Source organism: Diprion similis, chromosome 2, assembly GCF_021155765.1.
Source record: "Diprion similis isolate iyDipSimi1 chromosome 2, iyDipSimi1.1, whole genome shotgun sequence".
Classification (NCBI taxonomy): domain Eukaryota; kingdom Metazoa; phylum Arthropoda; class Insecta; order Hymenoptera; family Diprionidae; genus Diprion; species Diprion similis.
In genome coordinates, this window is record NC_060106.1 from 2105218 (window position 1) to 2132329 (window position 27112).

Genomic DNA, 27112 nt, shown 5'->3' on the forward strand with positions numbered 1-27112 from the left:
TTGCTTATGTTCTTGTATTAAAAAAAATAAATAAAGAATTATTTTCCCTGCTCGCCGGATTTAAAACCTAAGGGTTGAGAAAAGACAATTCAAAGTAAAACTCAATACACACGGTAACAAGTTATTTGTCAACTGATTTTTCCGTGTTTTAAGCACAGTACTGATTTAAGGTAGTGCATAGGTTCAATCGGGATTTATAAGGGCTAGCTTCACACCTCAAATATGGGTACGATGAAATTTACTTCAACATACGGGTTCATTTGATTCAACGGTAGAGCGCTTTGGTCTAAAAATGGGTCAATTCATTAAACAGAGTTTCAAAGAAAGTAATTATTCACAGACGTTTACCATTCTTGGGGCAGAGCACTCTTCCATTATACTAAATGAACAAAATATATGCAAGAGGAAAATACAATGAGACCCACATCTTAAAAGTAAAGCTAGCTCTTCTGAATCCCGTCTGAACTCATGCACCACCTCAAGGTGCGTTGTACACCTCAAAAACGCGGCGAACCAAAACTCCATTACCGCTCAAACAATCAGGATGAATATTGGGTAATCGATGCCTTATTTTGACACAAAGTGGAGCGACTTTAGAATTTTCGAAAATTTTGAAAAAAATTTACAGATCGGTTACCACTTACCAAAATTGTAAAATTTTTCAGTTGCACTAAAAGGATCAAACTATCCGATAAAAAATGTCACCAAAATAAGATGTCAATGTTCTTTGTAATTCAGTATATTGTAAAACCAGATCAGCTGTCACTTTGTTATTTTACCATCAAATCTAATGGGACTGGGCTCGAGGTGTGTGTTTCATCAACGCTGAGTGGCATCATACCGGATAGTTCGATCCTTTTAGCGTAACTGTGGAAAGATTCTCAATTTCAGTAAATGATAACCGATCTGTAAATTTTTTTCCAAATTTTCAAAAAGTAAAAAGTTGCTCCACTTTTTACCAAATTGAGGCATCGATGGCCCAAGTTTCATTCTAATCGCTTGAGCAATATTGGAGTTTTGGCTCGCCACGTTTTCGAGGTGTACAACGCGACTTTGTCAGCACCTTAAGAGTATTAACAAGACTGCGTCTAATACGTACTCAAAATTTGTAATCGATTTGTTATTTCATGTAATATTATCATGCCATTGTGTAGAGTACACTACGGCCAGCTAGTGCTGAATAAATATCATACAGATTTTTAATCTAGTTATTTTGCTTTGAGGTTATATTTTGAAAATTATTCGTTTATTAATTCATATGATAATTTATCAGGTCTGGCTGACCAGAGCCCACTCCCTAATATCTGAACAATCATACGATCATAAAAAATCAAAAATCGAACGAATGTTTTACGACCGAATGGAATCGAATCTCATAAATACATTTAAATCCGTCACGTGACTCCATGCTTAGAGCACTTTCATAATTAATTCTCAACGATAAAATGTAAGTTTATAACTGTGATTTGGCAACGAAATTCACAGGATTAAGGAGAGACACAAAGATGTAACTAACAAGCAAAGCTGACAGCTAAATAGCTTCAATGCAAGATTGTCAATCTAATTCCTGAAGCTTAAGACTCAGCTTATTAGTTTTCGCTGCTAGTTCCACCGTCGTATGACAGACGTATGCCCAAATATTTGTGAGGCCAGATTAGAGTGGATGATATTAAGAAATGTGCACAGAAATTATTAAAATTTCTATCAGCCGCGGCTGCGATTAAATCGCGGAGCGGCCATGTGCTATTGAAAACACGATCGTTCCCCTGTCAACAAAAAATTATCATTAATGTCTAGGGTAGTAGAGGAGAATAGAAAGATTTTACGCTGGAGTAAGAGAGAAGAAATAAATTTTCAGCTGATTGGCAAAGACGGACCGTGAAAGCGCGTAAAAATTGAACGAATTATCGATTCAGAGTTATCGCGCGTGCCGTGCCGCCGGACCTCACGGGTAGACGCGTGCTCGTCAATCGGTAAGTATTACATTCGGTTGTAATACGTTGTATTATGTAAATTTACCTTGGATATTATCCATGCGCGGCGAAGAACTCTGTGATCCTGCCAACAAATCACTTGTGTAACACAACCTGAACAACGCACGCTCATTCCGTGTTGATAAGCAGAAGCAACGTCTGTTCTTCACCGTGACTGCAGCCATTTGCAAAGTAAGTCGGAAGCGGTGAATAACAACCACGATACCAATTGACAACTAAATTTATCACATCCTTTTCATCTAGAAATCATTTCACAGAACGTCAAAACGCAAATTATCATATTTCTTGATTATAAAGTGTAAGCTGGTGTAATATGTGGGATGAGCTATTTTTTTACAGATACGAAGTTGATTTTTTAACTTCATGGATACGTTCAGCATCGTTTCAGGCAGTCATCTCTAGCCACTGCTCCCGCGGGTATGGATGTGTGCACGCGTCATGAGATGGAAATTGATTGAAAGGAGGTTATTTTACCATTTCTTTTTGACCTAATAGAAGGAGGATACCTGTTGATAAGAAAAGTTGATGTCAATCGCATAAATTTGATATGATCATTTTCATTTCAACAGTACCGTAAAACTGTTCATATAATTGTGCGATCACCTGTATTTGATTTAAATTATTGCGCCGGCGTGTGCATGCATACGCGCACATACTTTTGTATATGTATATACATGCAATGCGTATGCGTGTTTGTATGTACATACATCAGACGCAGGTGTATATATTCCGTACACTGAGCAATGTAACGTGAAGCGTGCGTCCTGTATAACCGTAATAAAGACTATCGTCACTGGTAAATTAAGTCAACATATGTTTGATCATGCCATGCATTGCCAGAAAATGGTTTGTGTGTATTGTAAGTGTATGAAAGGAGCAAATTTGACAGGTCCCATGGTGTAATGGCTAGCACTCTGGACTTTGAATCCAGCGATCCGAGTTCAAATCTCGGTGGGACCTAAGGTGGTCAATATTTTAAAATGTTTACAAGTCATAGCTTAGTCAATTTTTTTTTTTTCATAGAAAAGAAGTATGGGTATGTTTTTCGAATTCAATTTATTCATGTCATTACGATACTTTGAAATGAATTTAAGATCACGTATAGAGGTGTAGGAAGACGGAATGGGATATAAGTAAATCGTAAAACTGGCTATCTTTACATCGAGTACCTGCGTAAGAGTACCAAATTTCGAATCTAATATGGAATTTCTCCTATAAAGCTATTGTACGATTGGTTTATCGCTCAAATGATCTTACATTGAAGTGGCGTTGGAGTCGTTTTAAGCGCTTTGAACACACGCAGAACTATGGTTGACATAGTAACACTGGATTTAAAAATGCGTGTAAGTGACGCATTACGCCGGATACAATGGATTTACACGCGTTTTTAAATCCAGTATTACTACATTGGCCAAAGATTGGCCATAGTAAAACCGGAAAACACCAGTGCCTGAAAGTTGCCTTTAAGATGTATATTTTCAGATAACTTACGAAAAGATTAAAACTCGACTTCAAAATAACTCAACTAAGATACCCACTGTGAAGATACTTCGAAAAAGTCCGCTAGAAGTTACCGTCATAATACTAGTTATCTATAATGCAACCGATCAAGACCCTAGAATAGAAATGGTCCGGAATTCGTTCCGGATAGAAATCTAGTTACTTTTTAGCGCCAATCAGAGGCGTTCCGGACATTCCATTCCGTGTGCACTAACGACAGTTGTGATCTGTCCACGGTCTTACATACAGGTCTGGAAACTCCTATGCTGGGAGCCACGATTATTCGTGTCGCTTAGCAAGTGCAAATTTCGATTCTAGCGGCACCACCAGTTGTCGCTGCGGTCTAGTTACCAGGATAACAATAACCTCAATAAATACGACCTCCATACAGTTAGCCCCCCATGTGTGTGGATTGGATTAATTCTTTTTGCAATCGTTTGTCGGTCGTTCGTCGGTCAATGATGGACTAATCCGAACGTTTGTCGGTTATTCCTCGATTAGAAAATAATTTTTCAAAATTAGCATAAAAAATTTCTCTAGTTGGCCCCTTGACGGAACTGTTTCCGATTAATTTTGATGGTAATCGATCTAGAATCGTTTGTCGGTGATTGATGGATCATTCTCACATAGTAAATTTGAACAATTTCTACAAAATCGTAGAAACAAAAATCTAATCCGGTTATCTATTGCTAATCGCTGCGTGGAAACCTACCATTATGGCGGCGAACAAAATCAATTTCTTAACGTCGCTCTACGGCCATGCTCTACGGTATCTCTACGGTATTCAAAATGATTCATAAGTGTGAGCTCGGAAAAAAATGTGACTCAAAAATTGAGGTTAAATAACCAACTAGTGGATAATCAACGCTCCGGTGAGAATACGACGGTAGGGTGGGTCAAATAAAATGACTATTTTTTTTCCCCTCGATATAATGAAAAATTGATTGTATGGCATCTCAAAAAGGCTGTAACCGTCGAGGTTAGGAGAGTCTTTTTGGTACATTTCTGTAGAACTTTTGATGCTCTACAAAAAAGCTCTATTGTATCTAATCGATAGAAGTAACCGTTCAAAAGATAATCGCTGTTAAAGCTTGAGTTTCTTAGAGTTTGAGTTTCATCTAGTGTTTAAACTAGTATTCATGGTATAAATAATTGAAGAACTTTAAAGCGATTATTTTTTGAACGGTTACTTCTTTCGATTAGATACAATAGAGCTTTTTTGTAGAGCATCAAAAGTTCTACAGAAATGTACCAAAAAGACTCTCCTAACCTCGCCGGTTACAGCCTTTTTGAGATGCCATACAATCAATTTTTCATTATATCGAGGGGAAAAAAAATAGTCATTTTATTTGACCCACCCTACGGTCGTATTCTCACCGGAGCGTTGATTATCCACTAGTTGGTTATTTAACCTTAATTTTTGAGTCACATTTTTTTCCGAGCTCACACTTATGAATCATTTTGAATACCGTAGAGATACCGTAGAGCATGGCCGTAGAGCGACGTTAAGAAATTGATTCTGTTCGCCGCCATAATGGTAGGTTTCCACGCAGCGATTAGCAATAGATAACCGGATTAGATTTTTGTTTCTACGATTTTGTAGAAATTGTTCAAATTTACTATGTGAGAATGATCCATCAATCACCGACAAACGATTCTAGATCGATTACCATCAAAATTAATCGGAAACAGTTCCGTCAAGGGGCCAACTAGAGAAATTTTTTATGCTAATTTTGAAAAATTATTTTCTAATCGAGGAATAACCGACAAACGTTCGGATTAGTCCATCATTGACCGACGAACGACCGACAAACGATTGCAAAAAGAATTAATCCAATCCACACACATGGGGGGCTAACTGTATGGAGGTTAAATACGATGAGTGAGCGAACACTACGGTCTGTCTGGACCCCCCCGACCCCGCCAAGGCTGTTGATAAGATCGCAGCGAACCCAGTGGCGACTAGTGAACTACCAACACGGCTTCATCAAGCGACCTACCCCCTCCAATGGAGTTTCCAGACCTGTATGTAAGACCGTGGATCTGTCAAACCCACGTCCAGTGTATGTATGTATGTATATGTAACCCAAATAGTGTTTAAGCGCCTAGGTTAAACAAGTAGCCGTCAATAGCCCCTATGCAATTGAGGAGTTTCATTTTTCCTGAAATCTGCAGCTACAGTTTTTCAATTGTCTGTATTCGGTATTAAGAATACTGAATCTTTCAAATGGTTCCATATCTCGGTACAACCTTCTGCTACAATTTTGGAGACAGTATTGTGTCCAATCCGAAAGGCATAGGGTATAGAAGTCATACTATCACCTGATGCTAGGTAACGTAAAACGATTTGCAGTCGAGTTTTAGCAGGAAGCGGGTCACGAACCGCAGTTTGTTTTGTCAGGCCATCTGTCTAATTAAATTGGCACTTGCACCCTCCAGAAATCGATTCTCTTCAGTGAATATCGGGCGAACCCAAAATTTACGGTTATCGCGATCTTTTTCTGATTCCAAATTATCGTAAATGAAGAATAATGCTAACAATTTGCGGTGCATAATTTATCTCTGTCTCAGTTGTTTAACCGCTTTCCATTTGATCTGCACAGCCGCGATGGATAACAAAACGGTTTCAGCATTCATTTTTACGGCCACAATATTAAATTTCTTTTCCGAAAAAAGATAAAGCGGGAAATTTAAACATTCATATGCTTGTGTGGGTGATCTGTATTCTGGATCTCTATTTATCCCGTGTCCCATGATCCGGAATTCATGGACCCGGAACCGCTGACACCCAATCATAGCGGCGCATTTCAAATTTAGCGCCAAAGGCAACTGTTGCGATTTACCGGCGATCGTTCTACCCGTAAAAATTCCGGATCATGGGACAACAAAAGAAAAGTCACCCGGAACCTGTGAAGTCTAGCTAAACATCCGCGATAATCTCTAGTGGCAGCTTTGAGGAATTTTCGTGGAGTGCCGCTCCGACGTCACACGTGCAAGACCGAGAAAATGAACAGTAATGTTCATCGATGCATGCACTGTGGCTAACTTTATTTTTTCAGTTTTTGTTTCTTTTCTACTCGTATTTTATGTGCCTATGGCCGGTGAAACAGTTGCACAGGAGAAATGGGAGAAACCACGACGACAGCCTCTCAGTGCTGTCATCCATGTAACCTCTGAGATCGCGAGGGCACGAATAACCTCTTTCACAAAGTGCATAAGCCGTCAATTTAAGACTCGACGAATATATAAATATGATAAAATTAAATATTTATACTTAAAATTTAAGACTCGACGAATATATAAATATGATAAAATTAAATATTTATACTTAAAATGACGGCTTATGCACTTTGTGAAAGAGGTTATTCGTGCCCTCGCGATCTCAGAGGTTACATGGATGACAGCGCTGAGAGGCTGTCGTCGTGGTTTCTCCCATTTCTCCTGTGCAACTGTTTCACCGGCCATAGGCACATAAAATACGAGTAGAAAAGAAACAAAAACTGAAAAAATAAAGTTAGCCACAGTGCATGCATCGATGAACTGTACCTTATTATTCCCCTCTCTGTTCCGGTTTCCACTTACACGGAAGGGTATCTAGGCTGCCTCCATTGTATATGCTCTAAGCTTCTACCCTTCATTCCGTTACCGGCCACAGGACAAAATCAAAGATCACATGGTACTACATGATGGCGACAGGTAGAATAGCTAATTGTTTTCCAAAGGTACTGAACGTCAATCGAACGCCAAGTCGACCTAAGAAACGGAAAACTGTTAATCTAGTGTTCGACGAAGAAAAAAGACGGTAAGATGATTGACGTAAATTGTTACACTTAATCACGTTCGCGGAGTCAATCATCGCAAAACTTAGCCTGACCTAACCTAATTCAATTGAAGCCAGAAACATAATTTAAAATGATTTCAGCGAATTCTTGGGAGGTTTTCACAAGCGAAAATTACAGAGACAGAAAAAAGCTCAAGAGGAGTTGGAAAAACAACTTAAAGAAGAAAGGAAAAGAATCAAACAAGATGTAAGTATGCAGAAAATTTGTACTACTTGTTCAGCGTTAATTTTGCTCTATCTCAATTCACACAAAGTTCATCGACGATTGGGTACAACATTGTATCTTAAGATCTCGTTGGGTTTCGGTTCAACAACATTGTATTTCAGGATTCAATTTAACAGCATATTTCAGGATTATATTTGAAAACATCATACATAATGTATTTTAGAATATTTTTCGGAATCATCATATGTCCGAATCGATTGAAAAATACTGTATCTACGAATTTGTATGAAATATATCCTACCTTAGAATCTTGAACGAAAGACGTAGTCAGACTTGCAATTATAATACTTGCACCCCAGAAGCCGGTTTATCCACCTCATGTCTCAAGTGACTGCCGGGAACATAATTTTTGACAGAATCAGGTTGTTGGTCAACTGATAAACTGTGATCGCAATTTAACATTTCTTTATTCAATTATAACTCAGTTTCCGGGCGTATATATGCTTATATTTTCACGTGAAATATTAACTTTGTTTTATGAATTACTTATCAATTGAAGTTTCAAATTTAAAGCATCAATTCTTAGGTAGCAGTTTAGTTAAAAAGTAACTGGAGTGATTATATTGAAAACTTATCTAAATAATTAACAATTTTAATAATTTGTTATTATTGAATAATCATCATCCGTTATTCAATATAATGATGCAAAAGATTTAAGGTTATCATTAAGGCTTGTGTATTATGTTGTATACTCAAAGAAACGAGTAGAGTTAACCTACCAGGAAAATTTGACCATATGATAAAAATTCCATCACTTGATCCTTAACTAAACTACAAAATGCTTCAATAGAAGAATTACACACTTTTGGCAATCAGTTGTTCTTTGCAAAAATATGCTAGATCAGCTTCTTTGGATTACATAATCAGGTATTCTCAATTTATAAAACAGTCAATATTTACATGAAAAAATTTTTTTTTCTCAATGTATCGTTGATTTTATTTTTGATTATCTCCTTATCTCGTCGCTCAAAAGTTTAATCTTGTTGGTTAATAGTATGTTTATTATCGATCATGAAATAGCTGTTACAGTGTGCATTGCTGAAACTTTTAGTCAAACAGCCTGAGCACACAAGTGCAAATTAATTGTACTTGATTAAGGTATGAGCATCGGTTGATTCCTTGTGTATCATATTATACAAACACTGCTATTCGTATGTCGTGTGTTAATTCGATTTTGAAACTAAAATTTAAATCAAAAACTTTATTAGCAACTGACATATCAGCTGCTCAGAAGCCCCTAAATGTTAATACAGTTATAAATCTTGATATGGTTTCAAAGACTCGTGGTTTCAATAATTCAATAAATTTATGTTAGAATGCATTTGATTTTCTGAAAAAAAACAGCAAAAAATCTTTTTCAACGTCATAACCAAAACTATAATGTACAACAAGTAAATAATAGATATTTCATAAAGATTTTTTTATTTTCCAGGCACGTGAGAGTTACAAGAAGATGCTGGTGTCTCGGAGAAGTATTCCTGAGCTAGATGAGCTGCTTTCTAAGGAAGAATATGAGGTTGAAGGACATACTATTAGTGTCTTGGAGTTGAACGCAGCTGATTTAGCTGAGAAAAGTAACTGGATTGGTGAAAATAGAGTTTCACATCTCAACGAGGAAGAGTGTAGTGATGGCGGAACTGAGAGAGATTGTACTGATGCAGAAGATGAAGTCATAGGCATGGAATTGCGAACTAAGGAAACGGTTCCTAAAAAACAAGATCAATCCAGTGAAGCAGATGTTAAAAAACCTGATTTGCATATGAAAAAGACAGTAAAGCGGGTGATCAGACATCAAGCAATGAAGCAAGTACAGAAAAGCAAAGTCTTTCAATTAAAACAAAAAATAGAACGGCGAGCAAATAAGAAGATTTCGTTACAAAAAAAAATGTTGCGTGACAAAGTTGATAAAAAGAAAAAACATGGAGGGAAGGTCAAACGAAATACACGTCGCTAGAGAACATTTTCTTCATATTTAATAATGAATCGTTATAATGATTTACATATTCTGATTTATGAGCATAAAAAACTATTATATAAATAAAGTCTTGGTTGATATAATGTGTTACTGTCCAATATACGTACCGATGATAACATTTTATTTCTTGAGAATCACGTATTGGGTATTTCGTTTCTGGCAGTCCACATTTTGAACATAGTCATAGAATTTAGCATCCATCTGCGATTCAGTTCCCAGCCATCATTGCAAGATTAACCCCTAGTTGTAGCTCTATATTGAGTAGTTCAAGAAATATTGGAATTCTAAATTTTACAAAAAGTTTTTGGTACTTTTCAAACCAACATATATCTTGCGTTCTAATTATTGTAAATCAAAAGACAAACAGTGCTTTTCTTAATAACAATCTATGTATAACAAGTATTCTCTGTAATTTTTAGAGATTTCTTGTTGTTTTTTGTTTTGAGTGTATTTTTGACAAATAGTATTTTCAATATCCTTGGAATTTTTATTACTGTTTTCTTCTTTCTGACGTTTCTTAAACGAGCCATAAAAATAATTTTCATTTTACTTGAATTATATGGTTCACTTGTGTCAACGACTGTTTCACCATTTAACCCTTAGCGGCATAGTGGCATTCCTGAATGCCACCTATTTTGAAACACGTTTTTGCGATTTTAGAGTAGTTTTATTCGATTTAACCGGTTTTTTTTTGTAATTTTATGATCTTGATGTGTTAGAGGATCAAAGTTTATGTTCAAATTGTTTTTATGTTTCGTTAATTTGTTTATATAAATCAGAGTTACAAGACCTGTATAGAAGACCGTGCTTTCGTCAAACGAGTTTTTGCACGTTTGGTCCACCATATTGAATCCGCCATCTTGAATTTTCAAATTTTGAGTGCAGATTCGTAATCAGCGACCCCAAAAACACTCGAGTACAAAACTTCAAGTCGATAGTACGTAAGGAAAGATGTGTGCCGCTAAGGGTTAATTAACTTCTGTAAATGGTCCTGGATTTTCATTAACTCATATGAAGAGAATGACATTTTATCAAACTTGTTCACTTATAATTAACGAAAACACATCATTTTTCAACTTACCCTGACCAAAAAAATTGCAGTATGTACGAGAAGTTTAATGTACTTCTCGGCAAAGTGGGGCACACTCGAAATAGTGACAATTTTTTTTCTCCAATATGCTTAGACCATATGAGTTTCGAAGTCTCTGCAGCATGACTAAAGTCCGTATATTCGAGCAGTGTGGTAGATATTGGCGCATGCGCATAACTGAAATGCTCTATTTTTCACATCAGTGCTTTTTTTCATGCATGTGCACTTTCGAATAACTCAATTTTACGCACTGCGTCATTCAGCGTAAGTTACCTAACGCCAATTCCACACGCTGTCAGTGACATTTTCACTGCTTCTCAAATCAAACTTTTCTGCACACGTGTTGGGAAGAGTAGCGTTTATCACACGTGCGGATATCTGACTCGTGTGATGACAGCACTTGCCTTGTAACTATGGCCACCAAGCTAAAAATATTCGATGCATCGATTAATAGTCCAGTAAAAAAAAATAATTCAACACGACTCAATGGAATCGGTGAAAATTAATCGATTAAACGATTATTTCGTATTTTTTTTTAAATGATGCATATGAAATCGAACTTTCGTAAATTTCAGCATTTAGTCTTGTGGTGGAAAAGTTTTTTGATAATTTATAGTTTCATTCAAAATATTTTTTAATTTCAGGTGAAAATATTAATTTATCTTTTACTCAGTTTTATTTAATGTTACCCTTGGGATTTCATGGACTTCCGTTCCACGTACAATACAATAACATACATGATCTTCTTTATCCTTATGTCTATTTTACATTTCCTTACTCTTATCTTATCCTACATTTACCACTACATTTCCTGCACCTTACACTCCCTACCTTGCCCCCCTCTCTCTCTCTTGCCTTTTCACTCTCTTGCCTGCTCTTACCACTACTTCTTATTCTCTATCTTCTGTCCTTGCCTACATATAACCCATTCTTTCCTTAGGCACTCATTCCCCTCTACGACTTCCGTTTCTCATTGATTTCCTCTCATCCTCTTCCACACCTCTTGCTCTCTCTACTTCTCTCATCCATCCTTTCCCTTCCCCCTCTTCCCCTAGCATCTGTCTAACCACATCCTGCCAGCTCTTTTTTCCTTCTTCCCCGCCTACACATCCCTCCCATACGTGCTCCCGCGTCTCCTCTGCCATCCTACATATCCGACACCCTCTTTCCTGTATTTCTTCCGAATATCTGGCTTCTCTTACCTCTCCTCCCATTCTAAACCTTGCCACTCTCCTCTACCTATTCTCTCCCCACCCCTTTCTGTAATACCTCGGCACTCCTCCTTTTATCTCTCTGTACCATCCGTTATACCTGGATTTCGTTATACTTTCCCATCTCTCCTCCTTCTGCTTTTCCGTCTTTGCCTCGATCTTCAACTGCTTCATAGTCTTCTTCTTCTTCTTCTTCCTTATGGCTATGACTCCACGAGTAAGTGCCAATGTATGTACTCTGGGTTTTTCCTGAATCTCAAGAGTTCAAATTCTCTGATACACCCGGTATCTCCAGGTGTTTCTGAGTATAATGATTTTGCAGGAGGTGAAGAGAGTATCCAAATATAACCCCTTCTTATTAATTCTTGATGCAATTTTGACGTAAAATAGGTTAGGAAACTTGACAAAGACAACGTGTGGACGGACACTAAAACATAGAAAATTAGTATTTTGGTTGTGTTACATGGGAATATCATTTTTAAGTATAAAATCTGCAAGAACTAGAGTGATTTTTAAAAAATTTGTTAAAAACAAAACTTGTAAATCAGATCCGGGTATAATATTGTTTTTTCGGAAGAAATCTTTGAGTTTAACCCTAGGAATGGTAAAATACGGACATTCCCTAAACAAATGGTTAGGTGAAATATCAGAGTAACCACATCTGCACTCCTGTTGAACCACGAAACCCATTCTGGCTAAGTGGTAGTTTGTGTTGGTGTGATAAGACTTGATACGATTAATAACTGAAATCTTCTTCCTAGACAGTGCCAGGCCGTCAAACCAAGGATGGCCAGAGAAAGGACCCGCGTTTGAACAGAAATTGACCCCTTTCGATCTCCCTATATCCAAAATAAAGGCTTGAGAGGCGGTAATGGATGAACTTTTTGAAAATTGTTTTAGGTCGGCCCAATATATTCTATTATTAAATTCAGTTGGTCCATCGCCAACCGATCGGGCCGCAGAATCAGCTAATTCGTTGCCTAGAATACCTATATGGGCGGGGATCCATACCAATATACAATGTCCACCGTAAAGATGAATATCATAAAATTTTTGCTTAATCTGTATCAAAATAGGATTAATCTTATTAGAACTGATAGGATGCGCCAATGCAGATACGACACTTAAAGAATCTGTAAAAATGAGTGTATTGGAATAAGAATTGTTCCGACAAGAATTTAATTTTATTTCAAACCCCCTTTTTTATTTTCGTATGAATTTTGTTTTCTAATTTTGTCAAAGAAATTTCGCCTTCTTTCGTTTCCTTATGTAAAAACCACGTTTTAGTTCATTACCTCTTCCTCCAATCAGGAACAAATAAATGTAAAAATGAAACTCATAGATTTATTTGCTCTTTTCCGTTCGTTTCCTGGGTAGCCAAGAAGCCTAGCCGTGTCGACATAGGGTCGACAGGTCGCACAGGGCGACCAGCAGCTAGACCTAGGAGGGCCGAGAAGGCTAGCCGTGTCGACATAGGGTCGACAGGTCGCACAGGGCGACCAGCAGCTAGACCTAGGAGGGCCGGGACGGCTGATCGTGTCGACATAGGGTCGATACGTAGACCGTTCCCACCTCTGTACCGAATCAGGTCTTGATGAACGCCACGAAGGGCTTAGTAGGCAAAACAAAAACTTGTAAACACTGTGTAGCTGGTATCGGAGGGAGCGTCGGATACCGATAAGTTGTCAGTCTGGTCTCAGCCACGGGCAAGAGCACTTGTCAGCAGATTTCTGGCTACGTGCAATAGGCTGGTGTGTGTGTGTGTGTGTGTGTGCGCGAGCGACTAGAATACTACCTGAGGTTGGAAATAAATACGATCGTTGATGAACCAGTTCTGTGTAATCCGTTAATCCCCATCCCATGACGAACAAGAATTGTCAAGGATAAATTCTAAAGCTTTCAGAACCCCAAGGGCTTTAGCAGAAAAAATAGAAGATTTAACGTTCAAACTAAATTGGAGAGAACGACCCCGGTCAGGTGTAATGACGGCTGCTGAAACCATGGAAGGCGAGGTAGATTTAGAGGCGTCGGAGAAGATGTGTATAAAATTGGGGAACTCAGAATCACAGATTAGTTTTAAACTTAGATCAGGAGATGAGTCCTGTTTAATTGCAGATCCGATAGCAAAGTTAACCGGAGTATCTAAAAAGATGGCAGGGTAGTCTAAATTATAGCAAAGAGGCACCTTGGAGGACATAACCCATACTAAAAGGTTCCTGATAGAAAGCCAAGTTCTAAAGAGAAAAGACCCAGATTTATCTTGATTAAAGTTCCTTCTTTCCAAAATAATATCAATAAGTTGAAGTTTAGGGATGATCATGTTGCCCTGAATGGAACAGCTTCTTAGAATGTAGTAGTTTTTAGTAAGTTCCTGTCTTCTAAATTGTAAGGGAATGATACCGCTTAGATGGTGAGCAACATTGTTGGGGGTGGATTTGAGGCAGCCCAGACAGATCTTAATAGCCATAGACTGTACGGCATCGAGCCTTGCCAAGTGGCATCTTGAGGCACTACCAAAAAATTGGGCCCCCCAGTTCAAAATGGCCCTGATAAGCCCTTTATAAATGATGAGCATAGTGGAGGGGTGCCCACCCCACGAAAATCCAGAAATAGTTTTTAAAATAAAAACAGCCTGGAGGGCCTTAGACCTGGTATATTCGATATGCTTTTTACAAAGTAACTTTTGGTCAAGGAAAACCTCAAGGACTCAAGGAGGTCATGAATAGGTGAGTTTTGAAAATTGATAGAAATAGGAAAGTTATTGATATGATTCTTAGTAAAAATACAAAGTTGTATCTTCTTACGACTTACGGCTAAACCTCTGTTTAGCAGCCAAGCAGAGATGGTATCTGGAGAAGATGAAACAATCTCTAGAGCTGTATTTAATGTCCGATGAGAGGAGTAAATGACCACATCATCGGCATAGGTTATGGTTTTGGAATATGGCCCAATATTATTGAGAATTTGTCTGATGTAAAGGTTAAATAGGATTGGGCTCAGAACGGAGCCCTGAGGAAGACCGAGGAAGGTAGACCTGACCCCGAGGTCTGCCCCCTGTGATTTACCGTGAAGAACTCTGAACCAGATGACGTTACCAATGAACCTAACGAGTTTGTCAGAAAGTCCTAAATCTGCAAGATCTTGAATTAAAATTTTAGGAATAACGTTATCGACGGCTCCTTCAATGACTAAAAAAATTCCGGCAAGATATTCTCTCCGTAGGAAACTTAAGTAGATATCAGAGGTAAGAACCGAGATATTGTCCGTAACCAATTTCCCCTTCCTAAATCCGGAAAAACATTTTGGGAGAATGTTACGGTTTTCGACCCACCAAAGTAGTCTGAAGTTGATGATACGCTCTAAAGTTTTCAATATGACAGAAGAAAGAGAGATAGGCCTAAAGCCCTTAGATCCGGGCTTAGGAATGAAGAAAACAATGTAGTGTCTCCATTCCTCTGGAAAATCACCTGAATCAAGAATTTAATTAAATAAATTTAAAAGAAAAAGAACACCCGCTGGAGGAAGTCGTCTCAGCAATTTATTTGTAATTAAATCCATGCCGGGTGCTGAGTTCGGTTTGGAATGAGAAATTGACCATTACAGTTCCTCTAGAGTTAGGTCAGCATCCAGGACTTGATCGGAATTTCCAGGATCAGGTAAGGAAAATTTTTCCTCAGCATAATAAACGGAAACCTTATTGAAAGCATCAGCAATACATTGGTCATCAGGAGAATAGCATGTGATCGACTTAGAAATATGAAAACGCCTTTTAAATGCTTTTATCGGACCCCAGATTTTAACAAAAGAAGTTTGAGGACTTAAAGTAGAGCAGAAGTTCCGAAAACCCTTCCTTTTGGGTTCTTGAAGAAAATTTTTAGTCTCTTTAGCAACGACATTATACTTTTCCAGGTTTTGGGGGGTGGAGTGATTCCCGAACTCCCCCGCAGCAGCCCTCCTGGCAGCCACACGAACCGAGCATTCGGGAGTCCACCAGGGAGCCGCCGGAGGAGAGCGCCTCTCTGGAGGTGAAGGCTCAGGAAAACCCCCACCTGCGTCCTGAAGAGAGTCAAATAAAACAATAAAAGTTACCCTTTTGCGTATCCACTTTGATTTTGGTGGGAATATTTTTGGTTTTTGCTACAGAATTTATGTAATTTGTGTCACAATTTTAAAAAATTACGCAATCATTATTAAATATCATCTATGGATGATGGATCCAAAACTGGTGACAAAGCAGTCAGAATGTGGTGTGAGTGAAAAGAAATCGAGCATAGAAAACACTGAAGTCACTACACGATCTGTTACAGCTGAGAAACCTGTTGCACGTTTTGCGTTGGGCGATATGTAAATACCCTAAACAATGCGAAATTACCCACATAGATTATAACGTTATTGAGATACCCTGTTACTTCTGTAACCCTCATTCGAAATAAAGATAAAGATAATACGAGGATAAGGATGTAGTGTAGCTCTAGTAGAATGTGTAATGTAACTCACCGTATACGAGTAAATATGTCTCTTCTTCCGGTATTGCACAAAAATCTTGTCCGGTGTCGAATGTGACGTATTGCGACATTTGGGCATAAAACAATATTTATAGAACCCTTTTTAAGGGGGATTTGCAGTTTTGTTTAAGCAATTCACTTGGTCTGCGCGTGTTGGCATTGTAAACGATTTTGACAAGGTAATTCGTGACGTCATGCGCAGCTGTGTTCCGTAAAAGCGTTATCACGCATCAATCAAATGTACGATTTTGAATCATTTGTTCCTCAAAAACTGGGCACGAAAAATTCATGAAATTACAATTTTTCTTAATTCAACCGTCAAAAGTTTCGGAAAACTTTTTTTGTACCGTGAGTAGATTCTGCACAGTAACAATTATTGTAGCTTCTCTGGTAGCGTTTACAGGTTATATTCAATTTTGATTCACTAGGACAACTTTGTTTCATTGTTTTTCAAACATACTATCTATCACACGAATATTTTATATTGAGGGAAAATGACGACGTTCACATAAATGTGAAGAGTTGTTCCTATTCAGCTATTTATTTAAGCTTAATTGCGATAATCCAAAAATCTGACATTTATGGAGAGATTCATATACCTGTTAGTTAATTGGTATCCATTTTTGTAAGGAAACCAGCCCGTATATACATGAATGTACATACGTGTACATAAATTCTACATAAACAAAATAGAAAGAGTTAACGTTAACTTTATACATAAGACATATTTTGAAGTGGCATGTGATGTTAGGCGAGACACTTTTTTGACCGATCATTATCGATTTTTATCGCCACCAGGTATTTTGTACTTGGGATGTGAGTCTACGAATGGATGTAAGTCTATGAGCCAAGCCAAATGCCACTGCGCGATTTGGTTGGCTACCTACTTGAGAGAAAAAAGATATTGGTTTCATGTGCAGTTTCTTCTTCCGCGGCTCATGCTTGAGTTATTTGTAAAGCAAAAGAACCACCCATTTTGAAAATTTTTGTCTTAACTTCCGAAGTAAAACAAAACTTAAATATGAACTAATAGTTTTAAGATATCTTAAAAAATTTGATCTATTCTTGTAAAAGGGCAAATGTGTTCCTCGCATTCATTCCAAGTACTAGAGAAGGAATTTTTTTTCAACCATTTTTTTTTCATCATAGATTTCTTAGCTTTATTATAATAGACACTAACCAGTACATAATTCACTTGGCCATTTATGGTATACGCTGGGCACATTTTTAGCATTTTTTTTATAGACAAAGCAAAAATGTGCAATATATATAACTTCAGAGAGCGTTGTTTGATATCACACTTATTTTTCAGTACCATCTTATAGTCGCGTAGGAATGTGAGAGTAATATTTCGAAGGCCCGCGATTAGTTACAAGAATCACTCTTGACAGTTAAGCTTACCTTCTGAGATGTGAGCCAAGTAAAAATTGACGGCGCGTGAAAACAGCATTTGGATTACCTCGAGTGGGTAGCCAAACGTATCGCGTCCTGGCCTGTGGCTTGACTCATTGTCAGAGACTTACATCTACGGCGAACGGCGATGGTCGTTCAAATAAGTGGCTCCCTTGTCGTAAAAACGTCACAGCATGTATTCCCACTGTTTATTATTCACCTGCGGTAAATGGGACTCGACTAATTTTTTTACTGCAATAACACATTAGAACAATAGGTACACCTGGAAAATATTTCTTAAGGTATACTGAGTAATGGCACGAAGTCTCATCGGCGTAAGTCAATTGGAATCACCATTAGGTAGTAATTTGTTGGAAGAATGAATCACGTGATGTGAATCTATATCCTGATTCTTGTCGATGTTCATTTTACTTCGTTTTTGGATAATTAGTATTTGGTCTGACCTGCATGGGCGTTTCAAAGATGCGAAGTTCAATTTAGTCTGAAAATAAAATATATTACTTGGATAAAATGTTGAGAAATGAATATATGAGGCAATTAAGTGAGCACAAAATTTTCATTTTCGCTTAGGCTTTTCGGAAAAAGATAATTTGAACCCTTATCGTAAGCGTTGACGAGAGGTTTTCGAGTTTAAAAACGAAATTGATGATTCCTAAAATACACGATTTTTAATTTTGATGTCTTGTTGACGAAGAAAAAAAAAAATAGCAAATTAAACAAAAATTTTGAACCCTCACTTGATATGGGATGAATCTTTCTTGATTTATTATCTATTTTCCAATTAATACTAGCTAAAATGCAGAATAATTTGTATGAAATATAACTTCTGAACGCCAAATCCGGTCATCTGCACTCTGCAGTCTAACCTCTCGACAGTACCTCCCTCAATAGTTTCGCTCTTACTACTTACAGGATTAACCGCGAGCTCGGATTTCGTCAACCTACATAGTTCTGTTAGCCGAAACTTTTTTTTCTACAAGTGCCGATACCTAACTGTTTGTTTTTATAAGTTGCGATTCTACAAGCTTGTTTTTCCCGAAGAGTTCGTTTCTCGAAGTTGCAGTCCGGGAGAGGACCGTTTCTGCAAGTTGCGTTTCAACAACCAAGCGGTTTGTTTCTACAAGTTCGTTTCTCCAAGTGGCGATCTTACAATCGAGCGGTTCGTTTCTACAAGTCCGTTTCTGATACATTTAATTGTTTATTTCGTACATTTTGATTTAGTGAAAATTAATCTAATTGAATTCTTGAAATTTTATTTATCGAAAACCCTCGATTGCAGGCTATCAAAGGCAAATAATTTTCAATTTGTGTTAATATAAGAAACTAGAAATTTCGAAAAGAAACTTATCAACGGAAGATAAATACTTTATTACAGTCCTATTCTAATTTTGTATGATACGTGACACTACGAGGTTATGAATCTTGAAGTCTTTTGAGTTGGAGAACACATTGACATGAACTATATTTCCATTTTGAAGACAACCTATTTGAAACAAAAGAACAAACTTCTTAGTGATCGTCTCAGCAAACTCGACAGTGAGGTGCGGAACCTTAATGTCGAAGTGAGAAACACATCGTGTTCTACACTATGTATCTCCGCGCTTGCCAGCAAGATTTGTGCACTTACCTCTCAATAGTTTTGATCACTTTTATGCTTCAAATTACAAATGAAGAAAAAGTTTCGGCTGACAGAACTATTGAAAAGTAGGTTCACAAAATCCGAGCTCGCGGCTAATCCTCTGCGTAGTGGGGGAAGCACTTCGCGCATAAAACTTGGGAAGCGGAACTATTTGGTGGTCAAACCGTATAATAAGTTTCCAGACACAGATGAAGTTGATGGAGGTACAAATATACTAGTAATATTTTTAATTCAATAAATGTAAATCCTGAAGTAACTGACGAAGTCCCTCTTAGTCGTAAAAAGTTGTTTCTGTTTTTATCGATAGGTCAATATATGCGTACCATAAAGTAAACAATGAAAACTTATAATGAAATTGAATGAGAATATAGTCATCACTTATATTAAATCTCTGCGTTTGTATACATTTTTTCACTGCATGTGATTACAATCCCCCCACTTTGGCGTCCCCTTTCGGCGGTCTTCTTGGCATTGCAAGGTTTGATTGAGTGTGCGCTGAAGGAAGTTGTATGCGGTGTTTGTAGGAGCCAGGTCTCACTAACACACATGCAAAACCTCCATCTAGTATAATTTTACGTATGTCATCTTTGTTTTGAAAGCCGGTTGAGCCCCAGAAGACAAATCATAAGGAATTATTTGAAGGCGGTGATTGCTATTTAGAGTTGATGACGCCCTTTTTGCTGTTTATGGGCGTTCTGCTATGGAAATGAGAAACTTTTTCTGTGATTTATCGTTTCAGATACGTGAAGAGGGAAGATTGAAGAACCTCCACTTCTTTTCGTTTTACTCATTTTATACTCAATGCAATGGAGATGTCTGACAATGCACTAATACTATCTTCGTCCTTATTCTTATCAGTGTATTTGCGTAACTCTTGTGTAAGAACTCGTCCTCAAGAAGTTTTACAAGTCAGTACTTCGAAGTAAAATAATAATAGCTCTAAGGAAAGTTTTGTATGTGGTTTCGCGTGAACAGGCTTGCTAACAAGTTTGAAAGAAGTGCTGACAACATATGAACCTAACCTATCTTGACGTATGCTTACGCAGAATCTCAGAGTGCCAAAATTAGTAATCCTCGCAGTGCTTGCTTCAGTGAACGTAGAACGGCAGTAAACATTACGTGAACGTTTAGTGATCGACTGACTAGTTGACTATTCGTCGTACCTTCCGGCTCACCTATCATCATGGACTTACCTATCATAGTGTCGGTTGCCGACTTACACGGTGCTTTACCTAGCTGTCAGAATTGTAGGGATCCTTCGACATTCTTTTTCATTTTCGATATTTTTCTAATATTTTTTGTTGTATTTGCATGATCTTTAGTCTCAAGCATCCAATAAGCGTTTTCATTTCAATTTTTTTCTCGTTAATTCTCGATAATTCACTATAATTTAAATAAGTTTCAAAAAATTCCGATTCATTCTTTAGTATTTTCAATTAATTCAACTTAATTTTTTAATCTCGATTTAATTTTGTTTTCACTACAAAGAAATAATTCTACCACGAATCCAAATTAATCAGACTTAATTTTCCATAATTTACTTATCTCTCAGTTAATTCTCATTATTTAAGTTGATTTTTTTCCGTCACTTTTGATTGAGCTGTGATCCCCCGCTGCTATTTCACCCACAACAATTTTTAATGAGGACTCATTTCATTACAAACGATTCGAAAAGTATTCTCTAGTCTTCGAGAATTTATACCGAGAAATTCACTTATACGTATGAAGATGTGTTAGTGTCAGGTGAAATACTCTTAATTTGTTAGATTAACCATACTGATTTACTGGAAGGTAAATTTCTAGTATGTGTACAAACGCTCATCAAATGGACAAAAGTACCCAGTCTGTTGATAATTGAATTTTTGCGAATTGTTGTCAAAATCGTTGAAGTTAAGTCTTAAGATTTCATCAATTGATACTTATGAAAAAACAACCGACGCTCTCAATCGAATCTCAACGAAACTCAGAAAACTTTATGGAAGTGCATGCCCAACAATATTTAAACCAAAAGAAATTGACTAATGTTTTGAGCAAATTCAAAACTCGTTCAAAATCGAGATCAACAAACGTTTCGAGTTTGTGCTCGGGTATTTCTGGCCACGTTGCAAGACGACAGCAATAATCATATTCAATCACATATTTTCTCGATACAAAATTCACATATTGCAAGGAACTCGCACCGTGTTATCTTGAATAAGTTGATAGTCAGCATGATCATTCAAAGGCTTGATTCCGTAGCATTTATAGTCCAGTCATTACGCCGAAAAAAACGGGTTAGAAATGCAAGTGAACCGAGAAAGCTGCTTTTTAGATGTTGCGTGGGGGGAGAGGGCGCTTAGAAAAGCTCGGCTTCAAACTGTCGACCAAGATTTCCTATGCACATTCTTCACCATCTTGGAGAAACGGGTTAAATTTTGTTTTTTTGCAATAACCCGGCTCTCCGTCGAGATACGAAAATTGCGATCGCATACGTTTTTGATTTTTTTGTTACGCTCTACAATTTAGGTCATATATATTTTTCACCTAGCGTTCATCGTTGTTGAGATATTGAACGAAAAAGTTCAAAATTCAGGTAGTGAACTTATTTTTTTGCTGTTTTCTGCATTCTCGTGATAAGTATCAAAAAAATATCCAGTATCAAACTTGTAGAGCATGTTAATACCTGCAATGCCGTTTTTTTTTATTTTTTTTTTTTTAGACAAAAATTACGACTTTTAGCGCGCCGTAAAGTCGGTAGGTCCGTGCGCAGTTTCGATTTCGTAGCTCGCACGGTTGTTTTCATATGTCATAACGGATTATCGGTTGTTGAGAGAATTATTGAGGTACAATATAAAAAAAAAAATCTAGAAAAATTATAAATCACACTCATGAAATTCATTATGCAAACAACTTTTTTTTTTGTGTCGTAAAAAATAAAATTAAAGGAGGTCCGTTTTTTATATTTATACTTTTCTTCGTTCCGATGGTCCTGGTTCAAAGTGTTTCTCGGAATACTCATTAACGTTTTGCGATTCCACCGCTTCGCTAAGTCAATGACGAAAAATAAGTTGAACCACCTCTTACTACTCCCACCAACGAAAAGCGTAGTCCGCCCGCATATATGCCCCACGTATCTGCAGGTGCAAACATGGTTTGAATTTTACGAGGATCCTCAGGAATGGGGTTGGCGATGTACAAATCATGGGCTTAAACCAGTTATCAGCTGAATCCACTCCACCTGAACTTTTAAATCTCATGTCGTGCAAAGGGAAATGTGAAGCTGCCTGTGAGTACATAAAAGCAGTGATTTCTTGCTCCATTATTTGCCTCAATTGCAGTGGGCGACATTCTGCTTAACGACGACGATGATGATGATGATTCCACTATCGAAGCATTATCTCGTGTGGTTGAAAAATCTCCAGCACTCGGTGAGTATTCCGAAGAGGAACACTTTGAACCAGGACCATCGAAACGGAGAAAAATATAAATATAAAAAGCGGACCTCCTTTAATTTTAAATTTGACGACGCAAAAAAAAAAAATTGTTTGCATTATAAATTTCATGTGTGTGATGTATATCTTTGCTGGTTTATTTATTTATATTGTACCTAAATAATTTCCTCAACAACCGTTAATCCGTTATGACATATGAATACAACCGTGTGAGCTACGAATTCAAAACTGCGCACAGACTTACCGACTTTACGGCGCGCTGAAAGTCGTAATTTTTTTCTGAAAGAAAAAAAAAAAAATTACGTTTCAGGTATTAACATGCTCTACAAGTGTGATAATAGACATTGTTTCAATATCTATCATGAGAAAGAAGTCAACGGCAAGAAACAAGTTCACTATCTGAACTTTTTACTTTCTCGTTCAATATCTTAACAACGATAAATGCTAGGTGAAAAATTTATATGACCTAAACAGTAGAGCGTAAAAAAAACAACAAAAACGTATGCGATCACAATTTTCGTATCTCGATGGAGAGCCGAGTTATGCAAAAAAACAAAATTTAACCCTTTTTTCAAGATGGCGGAGAATTCATATAGGAAATCTTGGTCGACAATTTGAAGTTAAGCTTTTTTAAGCCTCCCCCCTCCCCCGCCTCCCACGCAATATCCAAAAATCAGTTTTCTCAGTTCACTTGCATTTCCAAATGTATACCTGGAATGACTGAATCATTAGTTGAATCATACGAATATTACTTGACTCGAATAATCCTTTCCATCCGTGTATACATCCCCTATAGCCCGAGTCTCGGGTATTGCGAAATTATTATTATTAATTAAAAAATAAAGTTTGTGTTACGTCCCAGCCGATAATTACGGCATCGGCCTCTCTGTACTCTAACTTACTGACATGCAATTACCACGAGCGAGCATCATACGCTCATACCACACATTTAAGATCTACCGGGACCATCTCTAGAAACTAAACAGGAACTGCGCATGCGCGAATTTAAATCCGCCGTCCGTGCAGTCTGGCCACCCCGAGACCCTGCTGTCAAACTCTGTTTCTGTCGGCGATGTAGTTCACATGCATTTTTGAGGTTAGAATCTCAAGTCATTGAGATAGTCACTCGGAAAGGCTTGGGAAGCATTTGTTATTGAAAATTGATTGTTCAAAGAACGGTCGGAATTTAATGCTGATGCTCTTTGAAAATTCGTCCTATTCGATTGAAACAAGAAATCTGTTCAAATGTTGGGTGCTTGGAAGAAACGAAGCAGGTAGGTGGGGACAATTTATTCAATCATTTTCATTACTTCATACATTATGAATAACAATGAAATTTTTTTCTTTCAACAGAAAATACAGCCAAAATAATAGCATCTCTGCTGTTAGCTGATGTCTTCTCTTCCCATTCAATTCGTGACACATGCAGAGATCATCGGCCACTTTTGTTGGTTGGAAAAGGAAGTTGTAGATCTTACGGTTTCTTTCAATTTCAAATCTAATCTAAAGAAATCTAATCCGAAGAGTAAAACTCAGAAACATTCTGTGACACAAGTTAAAAATCAACATTTTCAAAATGTGCCTCAGTAATTAACTTTAAGGATAATCATGTTTTAGAGTAATGTTCAGAACATTCATATGAAAATATTGACTTATCGGATTCAACATTGTACCCCTTGTTCCTTTGAAACAAATGAATATCTAATTTTCACTGAAGTTCATGAAAATATTTACTTAAACCTAAATCCAATACAATATCTTGTTCATAGTGCTCCGAACATCATCCAGTAACATGAATATCCGGAAGGAATCCCTCTGTCGCAGAAACCGTTATAAGGTTCTTTGTTTTTAACTTGTGCCACTAGATAACTTTTGCATTGCAGATTCCATTTCCAATCTTAGGATGAGATTTTTTGTTTCGAACAGTGTTAACATGGGATGCAGAATTAATTGTAATAAATGGAGATTCACAAACTCTCAGTTTCAATGAAGGACCATTGTAAGAGTATAAAATTGAATCTGGTTTCAAGCTTTCAATAAGTTACCGGATGACTCCCTGATAAAGATTCATCATAAAAAAGTTAGCCAGCAAGTAAGTCCTATTGTAGACAAAGTGATCATTTGTAACGTGTACTAGTAAGTGAATGCATTCCTTAGACCTTGCTGGGGTTGAACGAGGCTCAAGCACGGATGTTAGCTGCAACTAGCTAGTCAGATGATACTGTCGATTAATATTGATTTTAAAGACATTTTCAACTGAAGTTATCCAACATTTTTAGATTGAGATTGGTTCAGTTTACACATCAAAATTCATCCTTGGAATATGATTTAACACTTGAAACACTATTCATCTGAATTGAATACCAAGAGAGTGAAAAATAAAATATCAAAACTGCCGAAAATAAAATTTGAAAAATAATGCGGGCCAATAATACTGCTTGGATTACAATGGTGCACGGAATGATTGCTCTGTAAAATTAGTTAGCAGCAATTGTTGAATAACAAACTTATTACTATTGGCTCGATAGATCTAAAATGATGGAATATTCAAACACCATGATCTGTAGTGTGTCGTGCTCTTCAATTTTGCCACGACTGATGTTCAGAAGGTGGCGATGACCAGAAGAAATTCCTTCGGATACCTGTTGTCTAATGGAACAACGGAACAACCAGGTTCGATGGTTGGAACGGTGGCACCAATCGAGAAACTAGGGTCCTAGCCACCAAAACGTTTCGACCATCAGGTAAGGTATGATTTTCATCCTATTATCCAAACTTGAAACTTCAAGTCTGTCAGAACAAACGAATTTTATCATTGAATACATGTGAAAATATTGTAATATGCAAATATCATAGTATCAGAAATTTACTTACACGCTTCAACGCCTGACAACTTTAGTCTCGCTTCGATGATGTTTGTTTCCCACATGAAAATATTAAAAGATATTATCATCAGACAAGAGCTTCTAATTGTTTTGAATACCACTAATTTTCAATAAATTGCGACAGAAAAACGAATTGCTACTTTTTGTACTCCTAAGCTTTGTGTTTCAAGATACACTATTTCTTTTATTCCTTGTTACTGATTTTATTTTAATATTTCATGTTCATTGGCACTGATTACTGGCTTCCGGAGCACTGCACTGTAACAAATTTACTCTGGAGCAACCCTCTACTGGGTTTCAACAATCCATTTATTTTTAATTTTATGTAAATAAAGAATCTGTTTGAAATAAACAATATTTTTACTTACCTGCCTCAGTTTGTCTAGACTCCCACTCGTTGATGACGTTCCACATTTAATTTCAGTTTTCTTCTTTCAATAAATAACTGATCCAATTTCTGTAGCTTTTGATATTTGTTTCTCCATTGACGCCTTTATTGTGTCGATTAAATATCTGCTAATATCAACTACGGTATTGCTGAATGACACTTTTCTTAGAAAATTCACGATAAGTAGGAATAAATAACAACCTAACCTCAATACGCTACTTTACGCGCGAGATATTCAGAGCCTTGTCACATTTCGTGTACGTTGGTCGCCTTGGTTAGCTGACGAAAATTACTCCGCGGGGCAATTTCGCTGGCCAATGAAATTGAATCATTTGGCGCATGCGCAGTTCCTGTTTAGTTTCTAGAGATGGTCCCGGTATATCGACCTAGATTTAATTAACATCTCTGTACGCATCGGTCCTGCACCGACAACCTGCATATAACATACCATCCGTCATATTGCAACCGAGCTTACACTTGTGTAATGTTACATGGTACATATGTTGTTTTCATTACTAATTTCGTATGTTTAACTATAACACACATATAGACAATATATATATAATATATATATATAATCAAAATTCACAGAATTTAAGTTCGTAAACCTCACTGACAGAGCTTGAAGAACGTGAGGAAAGAAAGGATAAGTAGTTCACAAAGTATCATTCTCAGAATGCAAAAATGCATTCTTGCAATTAACTATCTCGTCAGCACTGCACCGATTGGTCTCTTCAAGGCCAATCGTCTTGCACTGACGTTTCTAAAATTCAATCAGAGTCTCTTCAAGACTCCCACTTCAAATCAAACTGGTCCAACCAAGAATCATTCTTCAAACACCAGAATCATAATTAGAAGAGAGAACCAAATCAAACGTCAAAAAACACAGAACTAAATTCAAGCTTGAAGCAATCAGAGCCTCTTTAGACTTCAGACAATTGCGAACTCTTCGAAATCGAGCACAGCTCATTCTAAATCATTGATCGCTTATATTCAGAATCTCCGAACTCAATA

The 27112-nt window shown here is 37.2% G+C and overlaps 3 protein-coding genes, 1 long non-coding RNA gene and 1 other non-coding gene across 7 annotated transcripts in view; 3 read left to right on the forward strand and 2 right to left on the reverse strand.

Moving 5' to 3' along the window:
* LOC124416573 (ubiquitin carboxyl-terminal hydrolase 36) overlaps positions 1-2245 on the reverse strand; it is a 40150-nt gene extending 37905 nt beyond the window's left edge. For 2 of the 3 annotated variants that reach the window (XM_046897769.1, XM_046897768.1), the window contains exon 1: positions 2020-2244. The gene's annotated coding sequence lies outside the window, so the exon portion shown is untranslated. Of the gene's footprint in view, positions 1-2019 lie in introns of all 3 variants that reach the window. The other variant, XM_046897767.1, reaches the window with a different exon arrangement.
* LOC124416577 lies at positions 1954-26859 on the forward strand. The gene is made up of 4 exons (XR_006930780.1): positions 1954-1965; positions 15441-15450; positions 24915-24917; positions 26744-26859. It is a non-coding gene; the product is annotated as an uncharacterized LOC124416577 (long non-coding RNA).
* Trnaq-uug lies at positions 2883-2954 on the forward strand. Its single transcript has one exon. It is a non-coding gene; the product is annotated as a tRNA-Gln (tRNA).
* LOC124416576 (nucleolar protein 12) lies at positions 7158-9530 on the forward strand. Its single transcript, XM_046897773.1, has 3 exons — positions 7158-7296; positions 7417-7522; positions 8994-9530. Exons 1-3 carry the CDS (start codon positions 7178-7180, stop codon positions 9513-9515), a joined length of 747 nt encoding a protein of 248 aa, XP_046753729.1. The 5' UTR covers positions 7158-7177; the 3' UTR covers positions 9516-9530.
* Positions 17913-27112, reverse strand: part of LOC124416575 (DNA mismatch repair protein MutL-like) — a 51207-nt gene continuing 42007 nt past the window's right edge. Inside the window, exon 6 of the mRNA XM_046897772.1 lies at positions 17913-18236. Coding sequence (XP_046753728.1) covers positions 18075-18236 — 162 coding nt within the window. The 3' untranslated portion in view covers positions 17913-18074. The remainder of the gene's footprint in view (positions 18237-27112) is intronic.

Bases quoted from the DNA above. Each gene is read 5' to 3' on its own strand.
- LOC124416576 (XM_046897773.1), top strand. From the start codon at position 7,178: ATGATGGCGACAGGTAGAATAGCTAATTGTTTTCCAAAGGTACTGAAC. The intron at 7,297-7,416 runs GTAAGATGATTG...AAATGATTTCAG, and splicing joins TTCGACGAAGAAAAAAGACG to CGAATTCTTGGGAGGTTTTC. The intron at 7,523-8,993 runs GTAAGTATGCAG...TTTATTTTCCAG, and splicing joins GGAAAAGAATCAAACAAGAT to GCACGTGAGAGTTACAAGAA.